The sequence below is a fragment of the Schistocerca nitens genome, chromosome 3, assembly GCF_023898315.1.
Source record: "Schistocerca nitens isolate TAMUIC-IGC-003100 chromosome 3, iqSchNite1.1, whole genome shotgun sequence".
Classification (NCBI taxonomy): domain Eukaryota; kingdom Metazoa; phylum Arthropoda; class Insecta; order Orthoptera; family Acrididae; genus Schistocerca; species Schistocerca nitens.
The window spans coordinates 962776876-962801373 of record NC_064616.1 but is presented as its reverse complement, the minus strand read 5'-3'; the positions used below and the strand labels follow the sequence as shown (position 1 = coordinate 962801373).

The 24498-nt window shown below is 38.6% G+C and overlaps 1 protein-coding gene across 1 annotated transcript in view; it reads left to right on the top strand.

Moving 5' to 3' along the window:
- Positions 1–24498, top strand: part of LOC126249030 (monocarboxylate transporter 3-like) — a 405178-nt gene that overhangs the window by 367326 nt on the left and 13354 nt on the right. The window contains exons 7-8 of the mRNA XM_049950639.1: positions 14455–14694; positions 19217–19342. Coding sequence (XP_049806596.1) covers positions 14455–14694; positions 19217–19342 — 366 coding nt within the window. The remainder of the gene's footprint in view (positions 1–14454; positions 14695–19216; positions 19343–24498) is intronic.

The window sequence follows — 24498 nt, the reverse complement described above, 5'->3', positions numbered from 1 at the left end:
GTGACTGGTGCAAATTTGCAACTCTGTGCAGGCACACTTGGGTACGCAAAATCAAACTGTGGAACCCAGTGTGGACAGTAGTTACATGTGCCTCCACAGGCAATGGCAGACAGCGACAGCATCTGGCCACACAGATCAGATATCAGTGACAGCGTTTACCTGCACAGGCATCAATGTTTGGGCAGCTGGAAGAGCTGGCCACAAGGCAGATCACCAGAGCAGGCAGCCAGAAGTCAACCAGCAGGTTTGCCACCTATTGGAAGGCTCCAAATCAATAACATTCAGGCTTAGTGAGGACAGCAAGCCTGTTGTAGACAGAGTCTGTCGGCAACAGATTGTTGAACTATTTCAACTTGTAGACTGGTGAAGACTCATGAAGTTTGTTAAAAATGGCTGTATAGAGGCATGCCTGGCCTGCTGTTGTTTCTGAAATGATAGTGCTCCTTTCCTCAAGCCACAACAGGACTGAGGCACAAGGCATGACCATTCGGCAACCATTACATTGTTGCTTCTGGTTTCCCAATGGGTCAATAACTTCACAGTTATGACTATGTAGTAATTTAGCCTTTCAAGAATGCCTTTCATAGTGTCAGCATAATCCACATATAGCGTCTTGTGCAAAAACACCTAAATGGTTCCTTTACTGTGGCTTGTTATACCACCTTGGTATGATGCCTCATGCAAAGATGGAATAACAGTGCAAAACCACAAAGAATAGGTAGTACTACAAGAATAACTGATGCTCCACTAGCAACTGAGTAGCTCTTCTGCATGTTGGTAGATATGACAAATGTTTAGGAATCTTCCCATGTCTGTTGTTATTTGTTGATCAAAAGAAGCACACTTAGTAACATCAGTTCATCCAGCAAAATAGTGGCAAGTTTAGGTAATGATGATGGAGGTGGATAGCAATTGTACACCCTTCTCTCCAAAGTAGACCACAAAAGCTCAATAATATTGAGATCTGGTGACCAGTGGCCAGAGGAGTTGCAACAATTAATCTTCCTGCTCACAAAATGGTTCTGGACAATATGAGGTGTATGACCATGATTTCTGTTCTCTTGGAACACAGCATCACCATTAGGGAACAAACAATGTACCATAGGATGGATCTCATCAGCTAAAATGGTCATACAATCCTTGACAGTAATGTGACCTCGCAAAGTAACCATGGGCTCCATGGAATACCTCGATATAGCTGTCCGAATCACCACCAGACCCCCACTGTGTTCCACTCTTGAGATGTAATCTCAGACAGAAATGGGAAACAGTGAAAAACAAGAGTCATCAAATTACATTCTTCCAGAGGGGACACATAGTCCAGATTTTATGGCTTCAGCACTATGTTTTCCTGATATGGGCATTTGCATCACTGATGAGTGGTTTCAGAATTCTGGCTCACCCTATAATTCCTTTCTTATGGAATTCACTTTATGTTATTTTGGTGATGACAGGGTTCACAAGTGACATTCAGTTCTGCAGTGAATTTTGTAGCAATTGCCCCCTTATTTTTTGACACAATCCTCTTCAACAACTGCCCATCATCAACACTCAACACACACTTTCATACATGTTTTTCTCCTTTCCCTGTATGTGGACGTTGCGCAGATGCCATTCATAGTAAAATACAGAAGCACAACCTGCAGGCCTGTCTAGCATATGAATTTATGTTCAAGGATGAATTTATTGCAGTGATTCCATATTTTTGTTCAACTCCTGTACTGTGGCCAGTGTCATGTTCACTCTGTTTGATTGATATTGAATAACCTCACTATCAGTGAGACTTTAAACCATACTCTTCCATTTTTTCCTTTCCTAAAATTAATTTTCTTATTGCTCAGAAATAATTTTATAATTCTGTAGATATTGCATGACTTATTCATGGTTATTCATATCTGTCTTAAATGCCACCATAGCTAATTTGAATGTTGCTTATGAATAACCTGTAGGTTTATATTAAATCTTTGAAAAATATAAACTTTTGGATGGAAATATTATATCTTTTCACTCTTTTGGACATTGATGACAAGTTAATATTATAACTTGATGTAGGTTTTAACTGAGATTAGTACCTTTTGATGGCAGAGCTCTTTCAGTTGAGTCATATGAGTATACTTTATTGACTGACCAACTTCTCCTCTTTCTTTCCATCCTCAGCTCCACAGTAAATAAATTAAATCCATTAATGTACCTGCATGAAGTTATGGAAAAACCAGTTTCTCTGAAATATTCCAAATTTCAGAGGTGCCGATTGTAGCAAGACTGAAGGAGAATGCTAATATAATTTAGAATGGGAGCTGTGAATTGTTCAGTGACGTTGGCTGAGAGACAAATGGAAAAAAATTGCCCTGGAAAAGAAATTTTCTGCATTTGAGTCTACCTGCTGTTAATATTTTCTTGCTGTCAGTTAATATTTCATGTAGTAATAGTGTGCTATATTGTTGCTGTGTGTTTGTGTGTGTGTGTGTGTGTGTGTGTGTGTGTGTGTGTGTGTGTGTGTGTGTGTGTGGTAATGAAATGACCCTTCCATTTTATCTCTATTGTAAATTTTCCTAAAATGCTTATGGATAATATTTATTAGTACTATTATCAGATACAATGGTTTCTAATGTTCACAATTATACTTTTAATAGTGCCATATGGCTGAGTTTTAAGCAGTAGTATGCATTAGGTTAGAATATGGATAATTAATTAGGTGAAGGCTGAGTGTCACTCACTATGTATACGGAGCAGTGGATGGTAGGAAAGCATTGAAAACAATAAAGAAATGAATAAATGAATTAAAAAATAAATAAATAGACAGAAACATTGTGTCTTTACATTGATGGTTTGGGTATAATGTCTGGAAATAAGTTATCCTTTGTATGTTAAGTTATTGATTTAGTTAAATTTTGGCAGTGAAATTATGGATTCATTCTGAAAATTTATGTGAACAGTTTTAAGTAAAATTCTAATAATAAATTATTCTGCCCGTGAACCATAGACTTTGCCAAGATTGGGTGGCTTGTGAGCCTCAGCATTTCAGACAACTGTATGGTATGTGCAATCACAATGGAGGAGTATCTGTTGAGAGGTCAAACTAATTTGTGGTTTCTCAAGAAGGCAGCAGGCTTGTCAGTTGTTGCAGGAGCAACAGTCTATATGACTGACTAAACTGTCCTTGTTAACACTAGCCAATATGGCTTTGCTGTGCTGGTACTGCAAACAGCTGAAAGTAACAGGAAACTACAGTCATTAGTTCTCCAAAGGACATGCACTCTACTGTATGGCTTAATGATGATGGCATCCCTTTCAGATCCAGAAGTAAAATAGCACCCCATTTAGATCTCTGCGCAGACAATACTCAGGAGGATGGCACCGCCAGAAAAAATTGAAGTAACATTCTAAAGGGTAGAGCATGGACTTTAGAACCCTTAATTGGATAGGTAGGTTAGAGAGTTTAAAAAGGAAAATGGATAAGTTGAAGTTAGATGTAGTGGGAATTACAGAAGTGTAATGGCAGGAAGAAAAGGATTTCTGGTCAGGTAAGTACAGGTTTATATATAAGAAATTGAATAGGGGTAACATAGAAGTAGGTCCAATCATGAATAAGAAAATAAGAGTGCAGGTAAGATACTATGAACGCATAGTTATCACATTAGAATAGCCAGGGTAGACACAAAGCCAACACTGACCACAGTAGTACAAGATAACAGGCCAACTAGCTCAGCAGATAATGCATCATGGAATGACTACATTAGTGTGGTAATAGTAAACTGCAGGAGCGTCTATAGAAAGGTCCCAGAACTGCTCTCATTAATAAACGGTCACAATGCCCACATAGTACTAGGGACGGAAAGTTGGCTTAAACCAGATGTAAACAGTAATGAAATTCTAAACTCAGATTGGAATGTATACCACAGGGAAAGGCTGGACAGTGAAGGGGGAGGCATGTTTATAGCGATAAAATGTGCAATAGTATCGAAGGAAATTGACGGAGACCCGATATGTGAAATAATTTGGGTGAAGATCACGGTTAAAGCAGACTCAGACATGGTAACTGGATGTCTCTATAGGCCCCCTGGCTCAGCAGCTGTTGTGGCAGAACACCTGAAGGAGAATTTGGAAAATATTTCGAGTAGATTTCCCGACGATGTTATAGTTCTGGGTGGAGATTTTAATTTACCAGATATAGACTGGGAGACTCAAACGTTTACAACGGGTGGCAGGGACAAAGAATACAGTGAAATATTTATAAGTGCATTATCTGAAAACTACCTTGAGCAGTTAAACAGACAACTGACTCGTGGTGATAATATATTAGACCTTCTGGTGACAAACAGACTCGAAATATTTGAAACAGTTAACACAGATCAGAGAATCAGCGATCATAAAGCATTTACAGCATCGATGATTTCAGCCATAAATAGAAATATTAAAAAAGGGAGGAAGATTTTTCTGTTTAGCAAAAGTGACAAAAAGCAGATTTCAGAGTACTTGACAGTTCAACACAAAAGTTTTATCTCAAGTACAGATAGTGATGAGGATCAGTGGACAAAGTTCAAAACCATCATACAATATGCATTACATGAGTATGTGCCAAGCAAGATTGTAAGAGATGGAAAAGAGCCACCGTGGTACAACAACCAAGTTAGAAAACTGCTACAGAAGCAAAGGGAACTTCACAGCAAACATAAACATAGCCAAATCCTTGCAGACAAACAAAAATTACACAAAGTGAAATGTAGTGTGAGGAGGGCTATGCTAGAGGTGTTCAATGAATTCGAAAGTAAAGTTCTATGTACTGACTTGGCAGAAGATCCTAAGAAATTTTGGTCTTATGTCAAAGTGGTAGGTGGATCAAAACAAAATGTCCAGATGCTCTGTGACCAAAATGGTACTGAAACAGAGGATGACAGACTAAAGGCCGAAATACTAAATGTCTTTTTCCAAAGCTGTATCAGAGAGGAAGACTGCACTATAGTTCCTTTTCTAGGTTGTTGCACAGATGACAAAATGGTAGATATCCAAATAGATGACAGAGGGATAGAAAAACAATTAAAATCACTCAAAAGAGTAAAGGCTAATGGACCTGATGGGATACCAATTTGATTTTACACAGAGTACGTGAAGGAACTTGCCCCCCTTCTTGCAGCTGTAGGTCTCTAGAAGAGCGTAACATTCCAAAAGATTGGAAAAGGGCACAGGTCATCCCCATTTTTAAGAAGGGACATCAAACAGATGTGCGGAACTATAGACCTATATCTCTAATGTCGATCAGTTGTAGAATTTTGGAACACGTGTTATGTTCGAGTATAATGACTTTTCTGGAGACTAGAAATCTACTCTGAGGGAATCAGCATGGGTTTAGAAAAAGACGATTGTGTGAAACCCAGCTGATGCTATTCGTCCAGGAGACTCAGAGGGCCATATGCATGGGTTCCCAGGTAGATGCCGTGTTTATTGGCTTCTGCAAGGTGTTTTATACAGTTCCCCACAGTCGTTTAATGAACAAAGTAAGAGCATATGGTCTATCAGGCCAATTGTGTGATTGGATTGAAGAGTTCCTAGACAACAGAATGCAGCATGTCATTCTCAATGGAGAGAAGTCTTCCGAAGTAAGAGTGATTTCACGTGTGCCACAGGGGAGTGTTGTAGGACCGTTGCTATGCACAATATACACTCCTGGAAATTGAAATAAGAACACCGTGAAATCATTGTCCCAGGAAGGGGAAACTTTATTGACACATTCCTGGGGTCAGATACATCACATGATCACACTGACAGAACCACAGGCACATAGACACAGGCAACAGAGCATGCACAATGTCGGCACTAGTACAGTGTATATCCACCTTTCGCAGCAATGCAGGCTGCTATTCTCCCATGGAGACGATCGTAGAGATGCTGGATGTAGTCCTGTGGAACGGCTTGCCATGCCATTTCCACCTGGCACCTCAGTTGGACCAGCGTTCGTGCTGGACGTGCAGACCGTGTGAGACGACGCTTCATCCAGTCCCAAACATGCTCAATGGGGGACAGATCCGGAGATCTTGCTGGCCAGGGTAGTTGACTTACACCTTCTAGAGCACGTTGGGTGGCACGGGATACATGCGGACGTGCATTGTCCTGTTGGAACAGCAAGTTCCCTTGCCGGTCTAGGAATGGTAGAACGATGGGTTCGATGACGGTTTGGATGTACCGTGCACTATTCAGTGTCCCCTCGACGATCACCAGTGGTGTACGGCCAGTGTAGGAGATCGCTCCCCACACCATGATGCCGGGTGTTGGCCCTGTGTGCCTCGGTCGTATGCAGTCCTGATTGTGGCGCTCACCTGCACGGCGCCAAACACGCATACGACCATCATTGGCACCAAGGCAGAAGCGACTCTCATCGCTGAAGACGACATGTCTCCATTCGTCCCTCCATTCACGCCTGTTGCGACACCACTGGAGGTGGGCTGCACGATGTTGGGGCGTGAGCGGAAGACGGCCTAACGGTGTGCGGGACCGTAGCCCAGCTTCATGGAGACGGTTGCGAATGGTCCTCAGTGATACCCCAGGAGCAACAGTGTCCCTAATTTGCTGGGAAGTGGCGGTGCGGTCCCCTACAGCACTGCGTAGGATCCTACGGTCTTGGCGTGCATCCATGCGCCATGCGTCGCTGCGGTCGACGGGCACGTGCACCTTCCGCCGACCACTGGTGACAACATCGATGTACTGTGGAGACCTCACGCCCCACGTGTTGAGCAATTCGGCGGTACGTCCACCCGGCCTCCCGCATGCCCACTATACGCCCTCGCTCAAAGTCCGTCAACTGCACATACGGTTCACGTCCACGCTGTCGCGGCATGCTACCAGTGTTAAAGACTGCGATGGAGCTCCGTATGCCACGGCAAACTGGCTGACACTGACGGCGGCAGTGCACAAATGCTGCGCAGCTAGCGCCATTCGACGGCCAACACCGCGGTTCCTGGTGTGTCCGCTGTGCCGTGCGTGTGATCATTGCTTGTACAGCCCTCTCGCAGTGTCCGGAGCAAGTATGGTGGGTCTGACACACCGGTGTCAATGTGTTCTTTTTTCCATTTCCAGGAGTGTATATAAATGACCTTGTGGATAACATCGGAAGTTCACTGAGGCTTTTTGCTGATGATACTGTAGTATATCGAGAGTTTGTAACAATGGCAAATTGCACTGAAATGCAGGAGGATCTGCAACGAATTGACACATGGTGCAGGGAATGGCAATTGAATCTCAATGTAGACAAGTGTAATGTGCTGCGAATACCTAGAAAGAAAGATCCATTATCATTTAGCTACAAATAGCAGGTCAGCAACTGAAGCAATTAATTCCATAAATTATCTGGGAGTAGGCATTAGGAGTGATTTAAAATGAAATGACCATATAAAATTAATCGTTGGTAAAGCAGATGCCAGACTGAGATTCATTGGAAGAATCCTAAGGAAATGCAGTCCGAAAACAAAGGAAGTAGGTTACAGTACACTTGTTCTCCCACTGCTTGAATACTGCTCACCAGTGTGGGATCCGTACCAGATAGGGTTGATAGAAGGGATAGAGAAGATCCAACGGAGAGCAGCGCACTTCGTTACAGGATCATTTAGTAATTGCAAAAGCGTTACGGAGATGATGGAGAAACTCCAGTGGAAGACTCTGCAAGAGAGATGCTCAGTATCTCAGTACAGGCTTTTGTTGAAGTTTCGAGAACATATCTTCACCGAGCAGTCAAGCAGCCTATTGCTCCCTCCTACGCATATCTCACGAAGAGACCATGAGGATAAAATCAGAGAGATTAGAGCCCTCACAGAGGCATACCAACAATCTTTCTTTCCACAAAAAATACAAGACTGGAATAGAAGGGAGAACCGATAGAGGTACTCAAGGTACCCTCTGCCACACACTGTCAGGTGGCTTGCAGAGTATGGATGTAGATGTAGATAAGGTACAGATTGAAAAAAAAAATGTGATGAGATAAAACAAATTATTCAAATAGTTGAGGGAGATAAAAACTGTGATAGGGGATTGGAACTCAACAACAGATAAAGGAAGAGGAGGAGAAATAGCAGGAGAACATGAACTGGGTGAAGTAATGAAAGATAAAACCACCTGGTAGAATTTTGCATTATTTGCATAATTTGTTCATCACTAACACATGGTTTAAGAATAATGTAAGATGACTGTATATGTGGGATGAAATGATCATATAGTGTTATTAGCTGAGGTAGTTTGGCTGCATAGTGCAAGTCTTTCAATTTTACACTACTTTGGCAACTTGCACGTAAATGAAGATGAGATGAAATGATGAGGACAACACAGACACCCAGTCCTGAGTGAAGAACGTCTCAGACTCACCTGGGAATCAAACCTAGGACCCCAGGGTCTAGAGATAGCAGTGTTAACCACTAGACCATGAATTGTGGGCTGTATGTTGAAGAGACCTGGAGATACTGGAAGGTTTCACCCTGATTGTGTAATGCTAAGACAAAGATTTCAAAACCAAATTTTAAACTGTAAGACACTGCCATAAGTCATCAGTTGTGAACTGAAGAATAAAACTGAAGAAATTGCAAAAAACATTACAAATTAAGGAGATGAGACATGAATAAATTGAAGGAACAAAAGGGGGTTGAGAGATTCAGAGAGAGCATTAGGCAAAGTTTGACTAAAACGGGGGAAAGAAATACAATGAAAGATGAATGAGTAGCTTTGAGAAATGAAATAGTGATGGCAGCAGATGATCAAATCTGTAAAAAGATAAGGCCTAGAAAAAAACCTTGGGTAACACAGGAGATACTGAATTTACCTGAAAAAAGGATAAAATATAAAACTGCATCAAAGGAAGCAAGTGAAGGGGAATGGAAACATGTAAGAAATGAGACAGAGTGGAAGTGCAGTGTGACAAAGCAGGGTTAACTAGATAAAAAATTGCAAGAATGTACAAGCATACATAACTAAGAAAAGGAGAGAATTTGTGTGATCTTTGGAGAAAGGAGAAGCAACTGTGTGAATATCAGGAGATGACAATCCAGTTCTAGGCAAGGAAGGGAAAACTGAAAGCTGAAAGATGGAAGGAATACACAGAAAGGAAACCAACATGAAGACAGTATTATTAAAATAGGAGAGGAAATCAATGAAGAAGAAATGGAAGGTATGATACTGTCAGAAGAATTTGATAGAGTTCTTAAATCTGTAAGTCGAAACAAGACCCCTGGAGTAGACATTTCTTTAGAATATTGAGAACCTTGAGAAAGCCAACCATGGCTACATTATTCCACATTGTGTGCAACATTTATGAGACAGGCAATATACCCTCAGACATCAAGAAGAATGTAACACTTCCAGTCCCAAAGGAAGGCAGGGGCTGAACAGCTTGAATGACACCAAACCATCTGAAGTTGACATTTCATCAGAAAGGAACCCAAGGAATTTCACAGAATGAGAAAGAAGTGGCAGATGAAATATTAGCATTTCTGCAAGAGGAGTTAGTGGAATGTGTGGTGTCGTATATTGTCTACTATTAATAAAATTTTCTGGGCTATTATGTTGTGGTTGAATGGATTTCACCTTAAAACCCAACATTTCATCCCCATCTGTGGAGGACATTTTCAAGGGGGATCGTAGCTTCTTTGAAAGTCTGATTCACACCTTGGCTCATTAATGACTGCATCAAAATACTGCTTCCACGTACTTTCACGCAGTGGCATGGCATCATGTGTTTTGAATACCCGAGTGCAACTGCCAGTTGTCAACTGCCGTTGTCCACTGTTGCTGTCAACTCTTGGTATAAGCACTGAAATCTACATGTCATTCAATTTCACACCCTTCTCATTCCTACTGAAATTGCTGGGTAGTTTTACTATCTCTATGGCCTCTCTGTATAGTCTTTCATGGTATCTGTTTGTGGCTGCCAGTACTTGAGTCCTATCAAAATGAATGTGGTGGTCTCCTGGCTGCAAACCATGTTCCGCAAAAGCTGTTCTGTCAGTCTCCCCTCTTCTGAAATTGTCCTTGTACTCTTATAGTCATTTTTATGTTCTTTTTGCAGTGCCCACATACACCTCCCCACAACTGCATGAAATCCTCTAAATTCCTGCTTTTGCAGTGGTTGGTGAGCACCCTTGGCCAATTTTAGGTGAGCTTATATCTTCTGGGTGGGTTTTTGGAGTACCGCAATGTTCCGCTTTTTCAAGATTTTTCCTACATGGTCAGTAGCATACTTAATGAAAAGCAGGAAAACTTTTGATTTCACCAGTGCTTAAGTATTGCTATAATTTCTGCACAGTGGTCTTAATGCCCTTTTTATCTCAGCAAATGGATAACCATTCTTGAGCAATGTATTGTGAGATGTTTTAATTCTGTGTCAAGCAGCTCTAGTTTGCAGATTTTCCTTGATCTGTCTGCCTGTGTTTTTATGATGTCTTGCTTTTGTTATGGGTGATGGTTCGAATTCCAGTATAGGTGGTGGTCTGTGTGCATTGATTTATGGTCAACTGTGTGGCTAAAGCTACCATTTTCTTTTTAGAAAAGTAGCACATAAGCATAATGAGCAAGCATTAAAGGAAACAAAAGAAAAATTCGGAGTAGGAATTTAAATCCATGGAGAAGAAATTAAAACTTTGAGGTTCAGCGATGACATTGTAATTCTCTCAGAGACAGCAAAGAACCTAGAAGAGCAGCTGAATGGAATGGACAGTGTCTTGAAAGTAGCATATAAGATGAACATCAATAAAAGCAAAATGAGAATAATGGAATGTAGTCGAATTAAATCAGGTGATGCTACGGGAATTAGATTAAGAAATGAGACGCTTAAAGTAGTAAAAGTGTTTTGCTACTTGGGGAGCAAAATAACTGATGATGGTCAAAGTAGAGAGGATATAAAATGTAGACTGCCAATGGAAAGGAAAGCGTTTCTGAAGAAGAGAAATTTGTTAACATCGAGTATAGATTTAAGTGTCAGGAAGTCGTTTCTGAAAGTATTTGTATGGGGTGTAGCCATGTATGGAAGTGAAACGTGGACGATAAATAGTTTAGACAAGAAGAGAATAGAAGCTTTCAAAATGTGGTGCTACAGAAGAATGCTGAAGATTAGATGGGTAGATCACATAACTAATGATTAGGTATTGAACAGAATTGGAGAGAAGAGAAATGTGTGGCACAACTTGACTAGAAGAAGGGATCGGTTGGTAGGGCATACTCTGAGGTATCAAGGGATCACCAATTTAGTATTGGAGGGCAGCGTGGAGGGTAAAAATCATAGAGGGAGACCAAGAGATGAATACACTAAACAGATTCAGAAGGATGTAGCTTGCAGTAGGTACTGGGAGATGAAGAGGCTTGCACAGGATAGAGTAGCATGGAGAGCTGCATCAAACCAGTCTCTGGACTGAAGACCACAACAACAAACAAAGAAAATTTCATCTCCCATCTGCCTCCTCCTTCATGGTAAACTGAATCTTTGGATTGATCCCACTGAGCTGTTTGTGAAAACTACCCATGTCCTCCCTGCCATTCTGCCACAAAACATACTACAAACAAATATTCAGTTTCTTATTTGCAGTTTCCAATGCCTGCTTCTAAAATTTTTCCACAAAGAAATTTGCTATAACTGGGCACAAGGGGCTCCCAATAGCAACACCATCCTATGAACAGACAGATTTGAATAGGAAATGCATATGAAAGGAACCCAGGAGAGTAGAGGTGCCAAGAGAGTTATATCAAGATCAAATAATGTCAGTGCCTTAACGCGGTTGTATACAATTATACCAACTGTTAACCTCAATGGAAAATTAGCAGAAAAGTTATCTATTTTACTGCAAGAAGTTGGAGTTGCTCTGCCCCCTATGATTCTTTCTTGAGTGCGTGATCTTGCAAGAGCAGTAGGGAATGCTTAAGTCACAATAAGCTCAAGTGGGAAAATGGTGTAAGAGAACTACAACTGTTGTATGAGTGGTGCTTTTAGCCAATGACTGGCCAAAATAACTTGCTTTTGATTGCTTCCTGGTCTGTATATAAAAATCATACTCATTTATGGCAACCTGTCCCTCCTGAAATGTTTGTGATATTGCAGTTCATACCACCTAGAACCACTGGATAAATTTAGCCTTTGGATGTTTGCTTTTATTGTGCTTATAAAACATATTATAGCACTATCTGCAGTTATGCCTTAAGTGATAACCAGTTACGTGATAAGCTCCATGACATACTGTTTCACATTCAGTTGCATGCCATCACGTACCATCAGTTCTCATCACCCCGTTACAGCAATATAATTCTATATGAATTCTTTAATAATGGATACCTAGCTGAACATTCTGCACAGTTTGTAACTCCCAAGGAGTTCACCTTTGATCTTGATGGTGTGAACCTTTGTGATGACTATGGTGTGCCATTTTTCATTTGGTGTTCATGGTGCACGAATGTCGACAATGTCTATTTTGTGAAGTGTAATACATACATCCTATAGAAGGTCAGCTGTCAGAGACAGCAAAGGACTTGGAAGAGCAGTTGAATGGAATGGACAGTGTCTTGAAAAGAGGGTATAAGATGAACATCAATAAAAACAAAACGAGGATAATGGAATGTAGTCGAATTAAGTCGGGTGATGCTGAGGGAATTAGATTAGGGAATGAGACACTTAAAGTAGTAAAGGAGTTTTGCTATTTGGGGAGCAAAATAACTGATGATGGTTGAAGTAGAGAGGATATAAAATGTAGACTGGCAATGGCAAGGAAAGTGTTTCTGAAGAAGAGAAATTTGTTAACATCGAGTATAGATTTAAGTGTCAGGAAGTCGTTTCTGAAAGTATTTGTATGGAGTGTAGCCATGTATGGAAGTGAAACATGGACGATAAATAGTTTAGACAAGAAGAGAATAGAAGCTTTCAAAATGTGGTGCTACAGAAGAATGCTGAAGATTAGATGGGTAGATCACATAACTAATGAGGAAGTATTGAATAGGATTTGGGAGAAGAGAAGTTTGTGGCACAACTAGACTAGAAGAAGGGATCGGTTGGTAGGACATGTTCTGAGGCATCAAGGGATCACCAATTTAGTATTGGAGGGCAGCGTGGAGGGTAAAAATCACAGAGGGAGGCCAAGAGATGAATACACTAAGCAGATTCAGAAGGATGTAGGCTGCAGTAGGTACTGGGAGATGAAGAAGCTTGCACAGGATAGAGTAGCATGGAGAGCTGCATCAAACCAGTCTCAGGACTGAAGACCACAACAACACAACAATAGAAGGTTCATCTTTGCACCTATGGGACACTCATTTTCTGTCACCTTCATGGTGCACATGATGAGTCATTAGCACCTAATATTTTTCATGTCATAATTATTGACACAATACTTTCAAATGAGCCTTACTACCGATTGAACTTGTGACCTCACACTCAAGGGGTTACTTGTTAAAAGATTGGTTGAAGAAAGGCAAACCTGTGTTTATAACATAGGAAAGATGTTGGCTGGGCTACACACTATGAAATTTTGAAGTTAGCAAAAATAAAATATAGTGAGGAAAATGTTATTTGCAACATGTATAGAATCCAGACTGCAGTTACACTTATGAAAGTTCAAAGACATGAGAGGGAAACTGGTTGAGAACTGAGAGAAATGATGATGTAGTCTATCCTTCTAGTTTTTCAATTTGAACTTTGGGTGTGCAGTAAAGGAAATCAAGGATAAATTTGAAAAGAGAATTAATGTTCAGGAAGAAGACATAAAAATTTTGAGCTTTGCTGATGACATAATTCTGTCAGAGACAGCAAAAGTCATGGATGAGCACTTGAAGAGAATGGATAATGCCTTGAAAAGAAATTATGAGATGAACACAAACAAAACTGAAACAAAGGTAATGGAGTGTAGTCAAATTACATCAGGTAACGCTGAGAGAATTAGATTAGGAAATGAGACACTAAAAGTAGCAGTTGAATGTCCCTATTTGAACAGCAAAATAACTGATGATAGTCAAAGTTTGGGGGCAGGGGGTATAAAATGCACACTGGTAAAAGCAAGAAAAGCATTTCTGAAAACAAGAAAGTTGTTAAAATTAGGATTTTTCTGAAGGTATTTATCTGGAACGTGCAGAAGTGAAAAATGGACAATAATCAATACACACTAAAAGGAATAGGAACTTTCAAAATGCTGTGCTATAGAAGGATACAGAAAATTAAATGGGTAGATCAACTAACTCGTGAAGAGATATTGAATCAAATTGGGGGGAATAAGACATTTATGGCACAATTTGACTAAAAGAAGAGATTTGGTTAATAAGAGACATCAATTACTAGTCAATTTGCCCCAAAGCCTCATACAATTATTTATCTTCCATTTAGCATCTGCCAGCATTACATACCTCATGAATAAGCTATTCTGTTCTGACTGCACACTTTTGTAACACAATAATATACTTAAGATATATACTTGTGAAAGTAATATAAATTCATTAAATTTATGGCAGACAGGGCGACAATAAATGGTATGGACCAGTCTCTTGCAATGTGGTTGGTTTCCACAATTGGCATTGCAAACACAATTGGAAGGATAGGTTGTGGAGTCCTTGGCAGCTTTCCTGGCTCAAAACCGCTGTTTATAAACAATGTAGCACTATCAATTGGAGGAATTGCTACACTGCTAAGTGGAATATCAACAGCCGATGGATATCTTTTCTTCTATTCTGCTGTATTTGGTTTAGCAACAGGTCAGTATGAAATACCTTCTGAACATGGACAAATTATTGGTGTCCATGGGAAAAAGTAGTTACAAATTTGCTTATTAAGGTAAAATATGATTTTTTTGTATTTTTTCTTTCTGAATTCATTGACTTATGAAGTCTACAACTTCTCTTCACGGAAATTTTAAAATTGATAACTTTTTACTTACCATTTTCTAATCTATCTGTTTAAGCTCAATGTTTATTCATCTTGGAGGATCAGTAGCAGAACTTGCTGTCAAGACTGAAACCTTGAGTTGTAATAAACTTGAAAAATGTATCTTTCAGTTTTTGAACATTTTCAATGAAAATAAACAAGAAACAGATGTGACAATTTCCTTTCCCTCTTTTGATATTGTAAAGTGAATTGCCAGCAAAGAGATATGAAGGAAACTTAGCAGTTTGTCACACATGTGCCAGAATGCAAAGGGAGAACTGTCCAAGTCAAAATTTAAATGTGATATAGGCAGTTCTTCTGTCATGAAAGTGTTCTGTGATTGCAGCCCTCTTTCAAGATTTGTTCCTTTACATTTGCACCTGTAAGAATGCAACACAAGTCAAATTAAGACACTAAAATATGTGGAAATTTGTCTTGTTACATTCAGCACAAGAAAGTTATAGATTGAGACCCAGATGACATTTATTTCGGAAATATATTCTGTAATAAATATGAGGGCTGCTCCATAAGTAATTAAGCACTTTTTTCTTGGCCAATTTCAGTTGAAAAAATGCAAATTTTGTTGTGTGACATTGTGGAGTATTCCCACTTCAGCTGTTATAGTTTCATGGGGTTCAGATAGGTGGTGGTGCTATACATACCCTTCAATATTGATTGATTGGCGACTCCATAGAGTGCTGTTGCACAACGCCCATATGATAAAATTAGAAGGAAGGTCAGCATTGGCCATAATTTTGATGATTTTTAACAGCAAAATCGATTTTCGATCACATAATGATCATCTTCAGTGCTGGAAGTTAAACATTTCACATGGTGATCAGTGAATAAGAAAAGACCACAAATACACCTGAGTATAAACCAACTGTTGGTAAGGACATACCTTTAGTGTACAAATTAAAGCTCACAGGCACTGGTGTCTAGTTATTAGCAGTAGCAGAAGCTATGAAATGATCACAATAACTGAAGCCACTGTTTACATTCACCTATACAGCAGACCTCATTGTGACAGGGGCTTGGAACACCCTCTATGTGATGTGTCACATGAAGACTTAACATTACTTTATTTGGTAAGAGATTACCACAAAATACCAAATGTGCACTTGCAAATCATTAATTGAATATTTCAAATTTAAAATTGTATATTAAAAACACACAGCAAAAAGGAAGGGGGAAATGCACATCTTGCCAACATACACTGGCGTGTTATTTTCAAAACAACTTAAAAAATAAACATGCTAGAATAAAAATCAACAGGTAAATTATAAGGTGTCAGATTACAGGATTAGTAAAAAAGAAAAATATACAAACAACATGACATCAAATACAACAGAATCTGTTATAACACAGTAACCGCTATCTGGCATGGGAAGTCAGAGGTGCAAGGTTCTTAATTTATGTAAAATATTACGTTGAAACCAAGAAGTCAAATACATAAATAGTGGTGATTGTACAATATCTGCCACAATTTAACAGGTCAAAATGTCATGAAACACAATATTCTTTATAATTTTTTTTAGGGTGCAGACTAACAATTTTTTATCGTATTTAAGGACGTGATGATTCACACATCTGATTATTCCCATTTGGACATGTTAACACATTATAGCTGTTTCTGAGGCTTAATTACAAAAAATCATCATAATTATGAAAAGCAGAATGACATAAATGCACATTGTGGCTGCAGAGGCTGTTTAGTACACTCATCAGTAAGAACTACTGTTACAGATTGCAAAGAATTTGTGATACATTGGCTAGAGACACAAGTGTATAAAATACGCTAGCCTAGTTGAAACCTCCAATACCACACCTATTATTTATAGAAAATATTTTATTATATGATACAAAACAGAACTTGGGTATAAGGAAACAGTGTTCTCTTTAGAGTATAAAAACTTTGTCCCAAAAAATACATCGCACACTGGCTATACACTTTTGCACAAGCACTGGGTCAGAACCCATCATACACGCATTTACAGTTGATACAACAGACACGAAACTGTCAAGCAAACAGTTTTGAATACTCATATGAAGGAGATAATTTTATTACATGTCTTAATAGCAGCAGTGGGACCCCTTATAACATAAAAGCTGATTTTGAAAATACCCACATATCCAAAGTAGGCCATAAAAATTAATCTAAAATGCAAGGTGTGGTTAAGTAGTAATATACATCATACATTCAGAAAAGTCATAACTTAGGAAAGTTAACAGTACAAATTATTCCCAAAATATACATCGTACTGTAGACAAATTAGAACCAGATTATACACTTTTTTCCGCAATTACTTACTAAAGCAATTAAAATGTAGTGACAAACCAGCAACATGAAATAATCACTTGAAAGTGATGAGGATTTAAATTTCTTATTTATTGGGAAAAAATGTAAATTTTCATAACCAAACACTTAATGTGTAGTGTGCATTTAATTTTGTTAAAGGCCTATTATGACTGTGAGTTATGTAGCCTGACCACCAGTTGACAAATGTTATTACAAAACCGATGCTAAAAGTACAAGCCAATTACCAATCTCTATAAAGAAGCTCAAAAAAAAATGCTGTACATTAAAATATGTTGGCTAGTGAAAAGTGTGGGTAACTCCAGTTCAGCCATCTGATTCACACGTATTACCTAGTAGGTGAGAACAATATTAACATAATAAACATATTGTGATGCAGTTATGAGATACGTTTGCATATTTTTCTTTTCTACTACTCCTGTAATCTGACACCTTATAATTTACATGTTGATTTATTTTTTTTAAGTTTTTTTTGTTTTTTTTGTTTTTTGGAAAATAACATGCCAGTGTATGTTGTCAAGATGTGCATTTCCCCCTTCCTTTTTGCTATGCATTTTTAATGTACAATTTTAAATTTGAAATATTCAATTAATGATTTGCAAGTGCACATTTGGTATTTTGTGGTAATCTCTTGCCAAATAAATTAATAAGTCTTCATGTGACACATCACATAGAGGGTGTTCCAAGCCCCTGTCACACCGAGGTCTGCTGAATAGGTGAATGTAAACAGCAGCTTCAATTATTGTGATCATTTCATAGCTTCTGTTGCTGCTAATAACTAGACACCAGTGGCTACGAGCTTAAATTTGTACACTAAAGGTATGTCCTTGCCAACAGTTGGTTTATACTCAGATGTATTTGTGGTCTTTTGTTTCTTATTCACTGATGGCTATGTGAAATGTTTAACTTCCAGCACTGGAGATGATCATTATCTGAGTGAAAATTGATTTTGCTGTTAATAAATTATCAAAATTACAGCCAATGCTGAGCTTCCTTCTAATTTTCTTCAATATTGCATCTGCAACAGAAGTGTGTTCCCTGTAGAGAGCTGTTATTGGGGTTTCTTTTGGTGGAAAACCAGAGCATGACAGATATTCATAGACATTTGCAGAATATCTGCAAATACCATGCAATAAACAAAAGCATGGTGAGTTGTTTAGTAAGGCATCTATCACCATTGCAACATGGTTGCACAGACTTGTCCGATCTCCAGGGTGCTGGCTGGCTGCACACAGCTGTGCCTCCTGCAATGTTTGAGCATGTGGACAGTCTCACTCAAGCTTATAAATGGATGCAAATGAACTTCTCCTTCTCCACGACAATGCAAAGCCTCTTATAAGTCTGCACATCTGAGAGGAACTCACAAAACTTCACTGGAGTGTTCTCCCTCATCCACCCTACAGCCTGGATCTTGCACATTCAGATGTCTTTCTGTTTGGTCCAATGAAGGGTACACTTTGTGGGAAGCAGTACATGGATGCTGAAGATGTTATTGATGCAGCAAGTCATATGCTCTGATGTCAACCAGTAAGATGGTACCATGTGGGTGTACAGGCCATTCCAGTAATGTGGTGTAGGGCCATCTCACTGAATGGAGATTATGTTGAAAAATAATGTGACTTACCAAAAAGGGTGGGGAATAATATGGTGTACTGGAATGCTGAACAAAAGAAACTACTATTTTAAAAAAAGTGTTGTGTTTCTTATTGAATGTCCCTCATACATGATTAATTAGAATTAAGTAATTTACGAGAAGTTTCAATCAACTGTTCAATACTCAACAAATTTAATGAAATTACCTACATATTAAATTCAGCTATGAAACACTTTCATGAAATTTGAACAAGATAAATACATTTTATATACTAGTAAATAATATCTCATAAAAGAACATGAAAAAATACATAAATTAAGCAATTTATGAATTTTTTTACGAAATTTATTTTAAGTGTTTTTATTTTAAGTGTTATTAAGCTTCTACTGTGTTGCAATAAGGTATTAGCAGGGTATTAACTAGTTTAAATATTTTATTTCAGCATGTTTTGCCTCACTCCGTTCCCTAATTATAGTGGATCTACTAGGACTTGAACGCTTGACAAATGCTTTTGGATTAACATTGATGTTTCAAGGTGTTGCTGCTGCCATTGGATCGCCTCTTGCTGGTATGTTGATTTTCTTTTGATTTTTGCATCATGTTATGCACTGCTTTTGTTGTATTTGAAGCTGCTGAAGAAGTCCACCAACAAAATTAGAAATGTAAAATTATAGATAGTTTGATGATGGAGAGTAAGGCCTGGAGCAAAAAACTGTTTTCTGATGCCAAAATTGAAATTCATTAATATTAACTATATCTGTGTCTGTGTGCTCCAAAAAATAAATGCAAACAGGACTGTAAAAGATGATAATAATAATAATAATAATTTCTGAAAAACTTTAAAACAGGAAAAGCCAAAGAAAGAATGGAAAACTATAGAAGCGCACATGATCAGGGGAATGATAAAGGCCACCTATAAGAAAGTAACAGAAACGTTTGGAGCAAAGAGGAAATGAACAGCAAAAAGCTCAAATGAGAAGACATTACTAAGCTAAGAAGGGAAAGGTGAAAGGTGAAAGGGGTATATACAAAGGCTATACAAAGGAAATGAAATTAAAGGTAACATTGTGAAAAGAGAAGAGCAAGTAGATGAAGATGCAATGGGAGATATGATGCTGCAGCATATCCCCTATGTTATTCAAGCTACATATTGAATAATCAGTAAAGGATACCAAGGAGAAAATAGGAAAATGAATTAAAAATCAGGCAGAAGAAATAAACTTTGATTTTCTGATGTCATTGTAATTCTGCCAGAAATGGCAAAGGACCTGGAAGATAAGATGAACAGAACAGATAGTGTCTTTAAAAGAATTTATAAGATGAATATGAACAAAAGAGAACCAAAGACAATGGAATGTATTCAAATTAAATCAGATGACACTGAGAGAATTATATTAACAAATGGGGCAATAGAAGTAGTTGGTGAATTTTGATACTTGGGCAGCAAAGTAACTGAAGATACTAAAGTAAAGTAGAGACAACATAAATTGTAGACTGGTAGTAGCATGAAAAGGATTTCTGAGAAAGAGAAATCTGTTATATTGAATATAAATTTAAATGTTAGGAAGTCTCTTCTGAAAGTGTTTGTCTAGTCTTTTTTACTACTTATTTTATTTTATTTATTTATTAAATGGAAGTTAAGCTTTGTACAGTGGTGGAATGTGAATGATAACATTGAAGACAATAAGGAACAGAAGATTTTGAAATGTAATGCTACAAAAAATGCTGAACATTAAATAGGTAGATTAACAAACTAGTGTGTTTACTTTTTGCATCATGCAGTTGCAACTGTAGCACTTATAAAGCTAAGTACTGACAAAGTTATTTGTGAACTGTTATACAGTTATTAAATTTAATAGTTTTCAGTGGTGTTTCATGCTCTTTGTGGCACTATAACAATTTAATAAACTTTTGGAAACATTCGCTCGCTGTGTGTTGAAGTCATTTGGTAAATTTCATGCTTTAGTTTTCAGCTCATGTTTCTTACTGTTTCTAGTGAAATATTTCAGTAAAATTTTCATTGAGTGTTTTAACTTTGTTGAGTGTTAAAGCGACCACTTGAATTTTTGGTTTTAGCTAATAATTTTGTGAAGTTTTGCTGGTATTGGTGTTAGTTGTGGTTTAGTAGTATTAATACAAGTAGCTGCTTTCTTAGTAGAGAGAGAATTTCAAGACAGCTATTGTTAGTTCTATAAATAGTTCTACAAGTGTAACTGAACTTAAGTAACATAGACGTACAGTCATTTTTAGTAACTGTAAAGTTTTACCATGGGTGAGAAGTGTGGTCTCTGTCATAGGTTTGTGAGTAGTGGGTTACGGTGTGGAATTTGTTCAAGGTATTTTCATCAGGGGGGAATGCAGTGGGCAAGCCAGTGGGCATTCTAGGAAGATCCTCTCCTGGGAATGCAGAATCTGTAGTAGAAATAAGTTGACAGAGGACCAGGAACGTAAGATCTGTGCCCTTCAGGTGCAGTTACAACACACAAAGGAGGGACTAGATAGGTTGAGGAGGGTGAAGTGTGCTGGGAATGGGAACTGGCAGTTAGCAAGAAGGCAGCTAGGAGGAGGAGATATTCAGAAAGTTATACTTCGTGTATATGCAACAGATTTGACCAACTGTCAGAGCTGAGTGGAGAGGAGCCTCTTGTAGCTGCAGGTGAAGGGAACATACAACAGTCCTCAGCAGGTAGGAGGCCTAGGTCAGTTGAAAAGTCTTACAGAAAGATAAAGAGGTGTGGGCCGGCAGTTGCAGGAACTGTTTGGGAGTGAGTACCAGGTCACCAGCATTGTAAAGCCTAGTGCAGGGTTGGCTCAGGTGACTGACAGCATAGGGGAGTTATGCAGGAATTTTACGAAGGAGGATCAGGTAGTGATAGTGGGTGGAGCAGGGAACAGTCTTGATAGGGATGGGGAATATGATGTAGGTGGTGACCTGGTAAAGATTGCAACTCAAATTGGTGGCACTAATGTGCATTTCATGCAACTGTTTCTGCGTCATGATTGGTCTCATCTTAACGCGGCTGTTAAGCACATTAACAAGGGGCTGGAGAGGGATCTGATGGCAGAGGGTATGAGTCACATTTCAGTGTTGCCAGTAGAGTCTATCAGTAGATCGGGTTTCACTAGGCATGGCCTGCACCTCAATAGCTATGGGAAGGGGAGGCTGGCAAACCTTATAGATGACAGTGTAGAGGGTGGTGGTGGGATCACTCATGGAAAATTCCTGTAGTAGTTGGTATTAGAGCTGCACCTTTTGATAGACCTGATAATCATACCTACTTAAAGGAAGTCACTCTAAGGGCTCACCTTCAGAGGACATCATGTTTCCAAGAAGAGAAGGAATTAGCATATTTCAACAGAATATAAGAAGTATTAGAGATAAAGTTAGTGAACTGCTTATAGAAGTTGACTCTATAATTATTGGTATATTGGAGCCCCACTTAAATAATTTGACAGTTCAGAGGCTTCCTTTACCAGGATACAGATTAGCTGGCTGTTTTTCAAGGAGTTCCTTGTGGGGTGGGGGAGTGGTCATGTGCGTAAAGAACAGTACTCCATTTGAGTCCATAGACATATCACGGCACTGCACTGAACAGATATTTGAATGTTGTGCTAGGGCAGTTGCGTTTAGTGAAACCTAACTTCTAATTGTTGTTCATAGGTCCCCTAACTCTGACTTCAGAGCATTTCTGCTCAAGCTATAGAGGGTTCTCGATTCATTTTGTAGGAAGTACCAGACATTAGTTATATGTGGTGACTTCAATATAAATTTTATATATGATGGAGCAAGAAAAAAGATGTTGGTAGATCTCCTAAATTCATATGATCTGATGCAGACTGTATTTTTTTTCAACTAAGGTGCAGGGGAACAGTAGCAGAGCCATAGACAATATTTTTATTCATTCTTCGTTACTAGATGGGCATTCTGTTAGTAAAAGGGTGAATGGCCTTTCAGACCATGATGTGCAAATTTTAACACTAAAAGGCTTTTGTACTCAAACAAATGTCACATATAATTACAAACTATGTAGGAAAGTTAATCCAACAACAATAGAGAGTTTTTTAAACCTCATCAAGGAACAAGAGTGACAAGATGTTTATAGTACCGATAACACAGATGACAAATATAATGATTTCCTTAACACATTTCTCATGCTCTTTGAGAGTTGTTTTCCATCAGAACATTCTAAATGGGGTACTAGCAGTGAAAGGCACCCCGGGTGCCTGACTGGTGGGATAAAAATATCATGTAGAACAAAGCAGGAATTATATCAAAATGTTAGAAGTAGTCACAATCAAGCTACAGTAGCACATTACAAACAGTACTGTAAGGTGCTTAAAATGTTATTAGGAAGGCAAAAAGTATGTGGTATGCAAATAGAATAGCTAATTCACAGAATAAAATTAAAACCATATGGTCAGTTGTGAAGGAAGTGTCTGGTGAGCAGCACAAGGTCGACGATATAAAGGCAGTTCGTAGTAAAAATATTTCTGTTACTGATAAATCAGATATATGTACAGTATTCAACAATCATTTTCTGAGCATAGCTGGTGAATTAAATAAAAATTTAGTTTCTACAGGGAATCATATAGCTCTCTTGGCAAATGCCTTTCCAAGATTGATGTCTGTAATACTCTTCTGTGATACAGACAAGAGGGAGACAGTGTCAATAATTAAGTCACTGAAGACTAAGGACTCTCATGGATATGATGGAGTGCCTAGCAGAATATTAAAGTACTGTGCTGCATATGTTAGCCCTGTATTTACACATATTAGTAATTTTTCCTTTGGGAATGGTCAGTTTTCTGAATGATTTAAGTACTCAGTAGTAAAGCCACTTTATAAAAAGGGAGAAAGGCATAATGTAGACAGTTTTAGACCTATTTCTGAAAACGCTGTGTGTGTAAGGATAATTGATCATTTTATATCACACGATTTGCTGTCAAATGTACAGTTCGGCTTTAGAAGTCATTTAACAACTGAAAATGCTATATTATCTTTTCTCTGTGAGGTACTGGAAGAATTAAACAAAAGGTTTCGAACAATAGGCATATTTTTTTGATTTAACTAAAACATTTGATTGTGTTGATTGCAAAATATTGCTCCAGAAGTTGGACCATTATCGAATACAGGGAGTAGCTTACAATTGGTTCACCTCTTACTTTAGCAACAGACAGCAAAAGGTCATTATTCACAGTGTTGAGAATGGCTGTGATGTGGGGTCTGAGTGGGGTATGGTCAAGTGGTGGGTGCCCCAAGGATCAGTGTTGGGGCCACTCCTGTTCCTTATTTATATAAACTGTTTAACTGTACTGGAGTGGAAATGAGGACGGAAGGAGAATTGAAGACAGAATGGTAGTAAGATAGGGATTAAAAGAGGAAGTGAAGAGAATAAGTGATAGGATGATGCAGACCAAAATATCACTCAAGGGGATGACCATAGAGGTAACACAAGTTTATGCCCTGCAGTTGGGTTGCACTTCTGAGGAGAGGCAAGAGTTTGAAGAGGAAATGCAGAAGCAGATGGGAAGGAAGAATATGATAGTAATGGATTTAAACACACACGTTGGAAGAGAAAGACAAGGCTGCGAAAGTGTGCTTGGACCAGAGGGTTGGGGCTGCCGAAATGAGGAAGGTGAAAGACTATTGGAGTTCTTTCAAAGGAATGATGTGCTGGTTGGGAACTCTTGGTTCAAGAAAAAGGAGAGCCACAAGAGTATCTG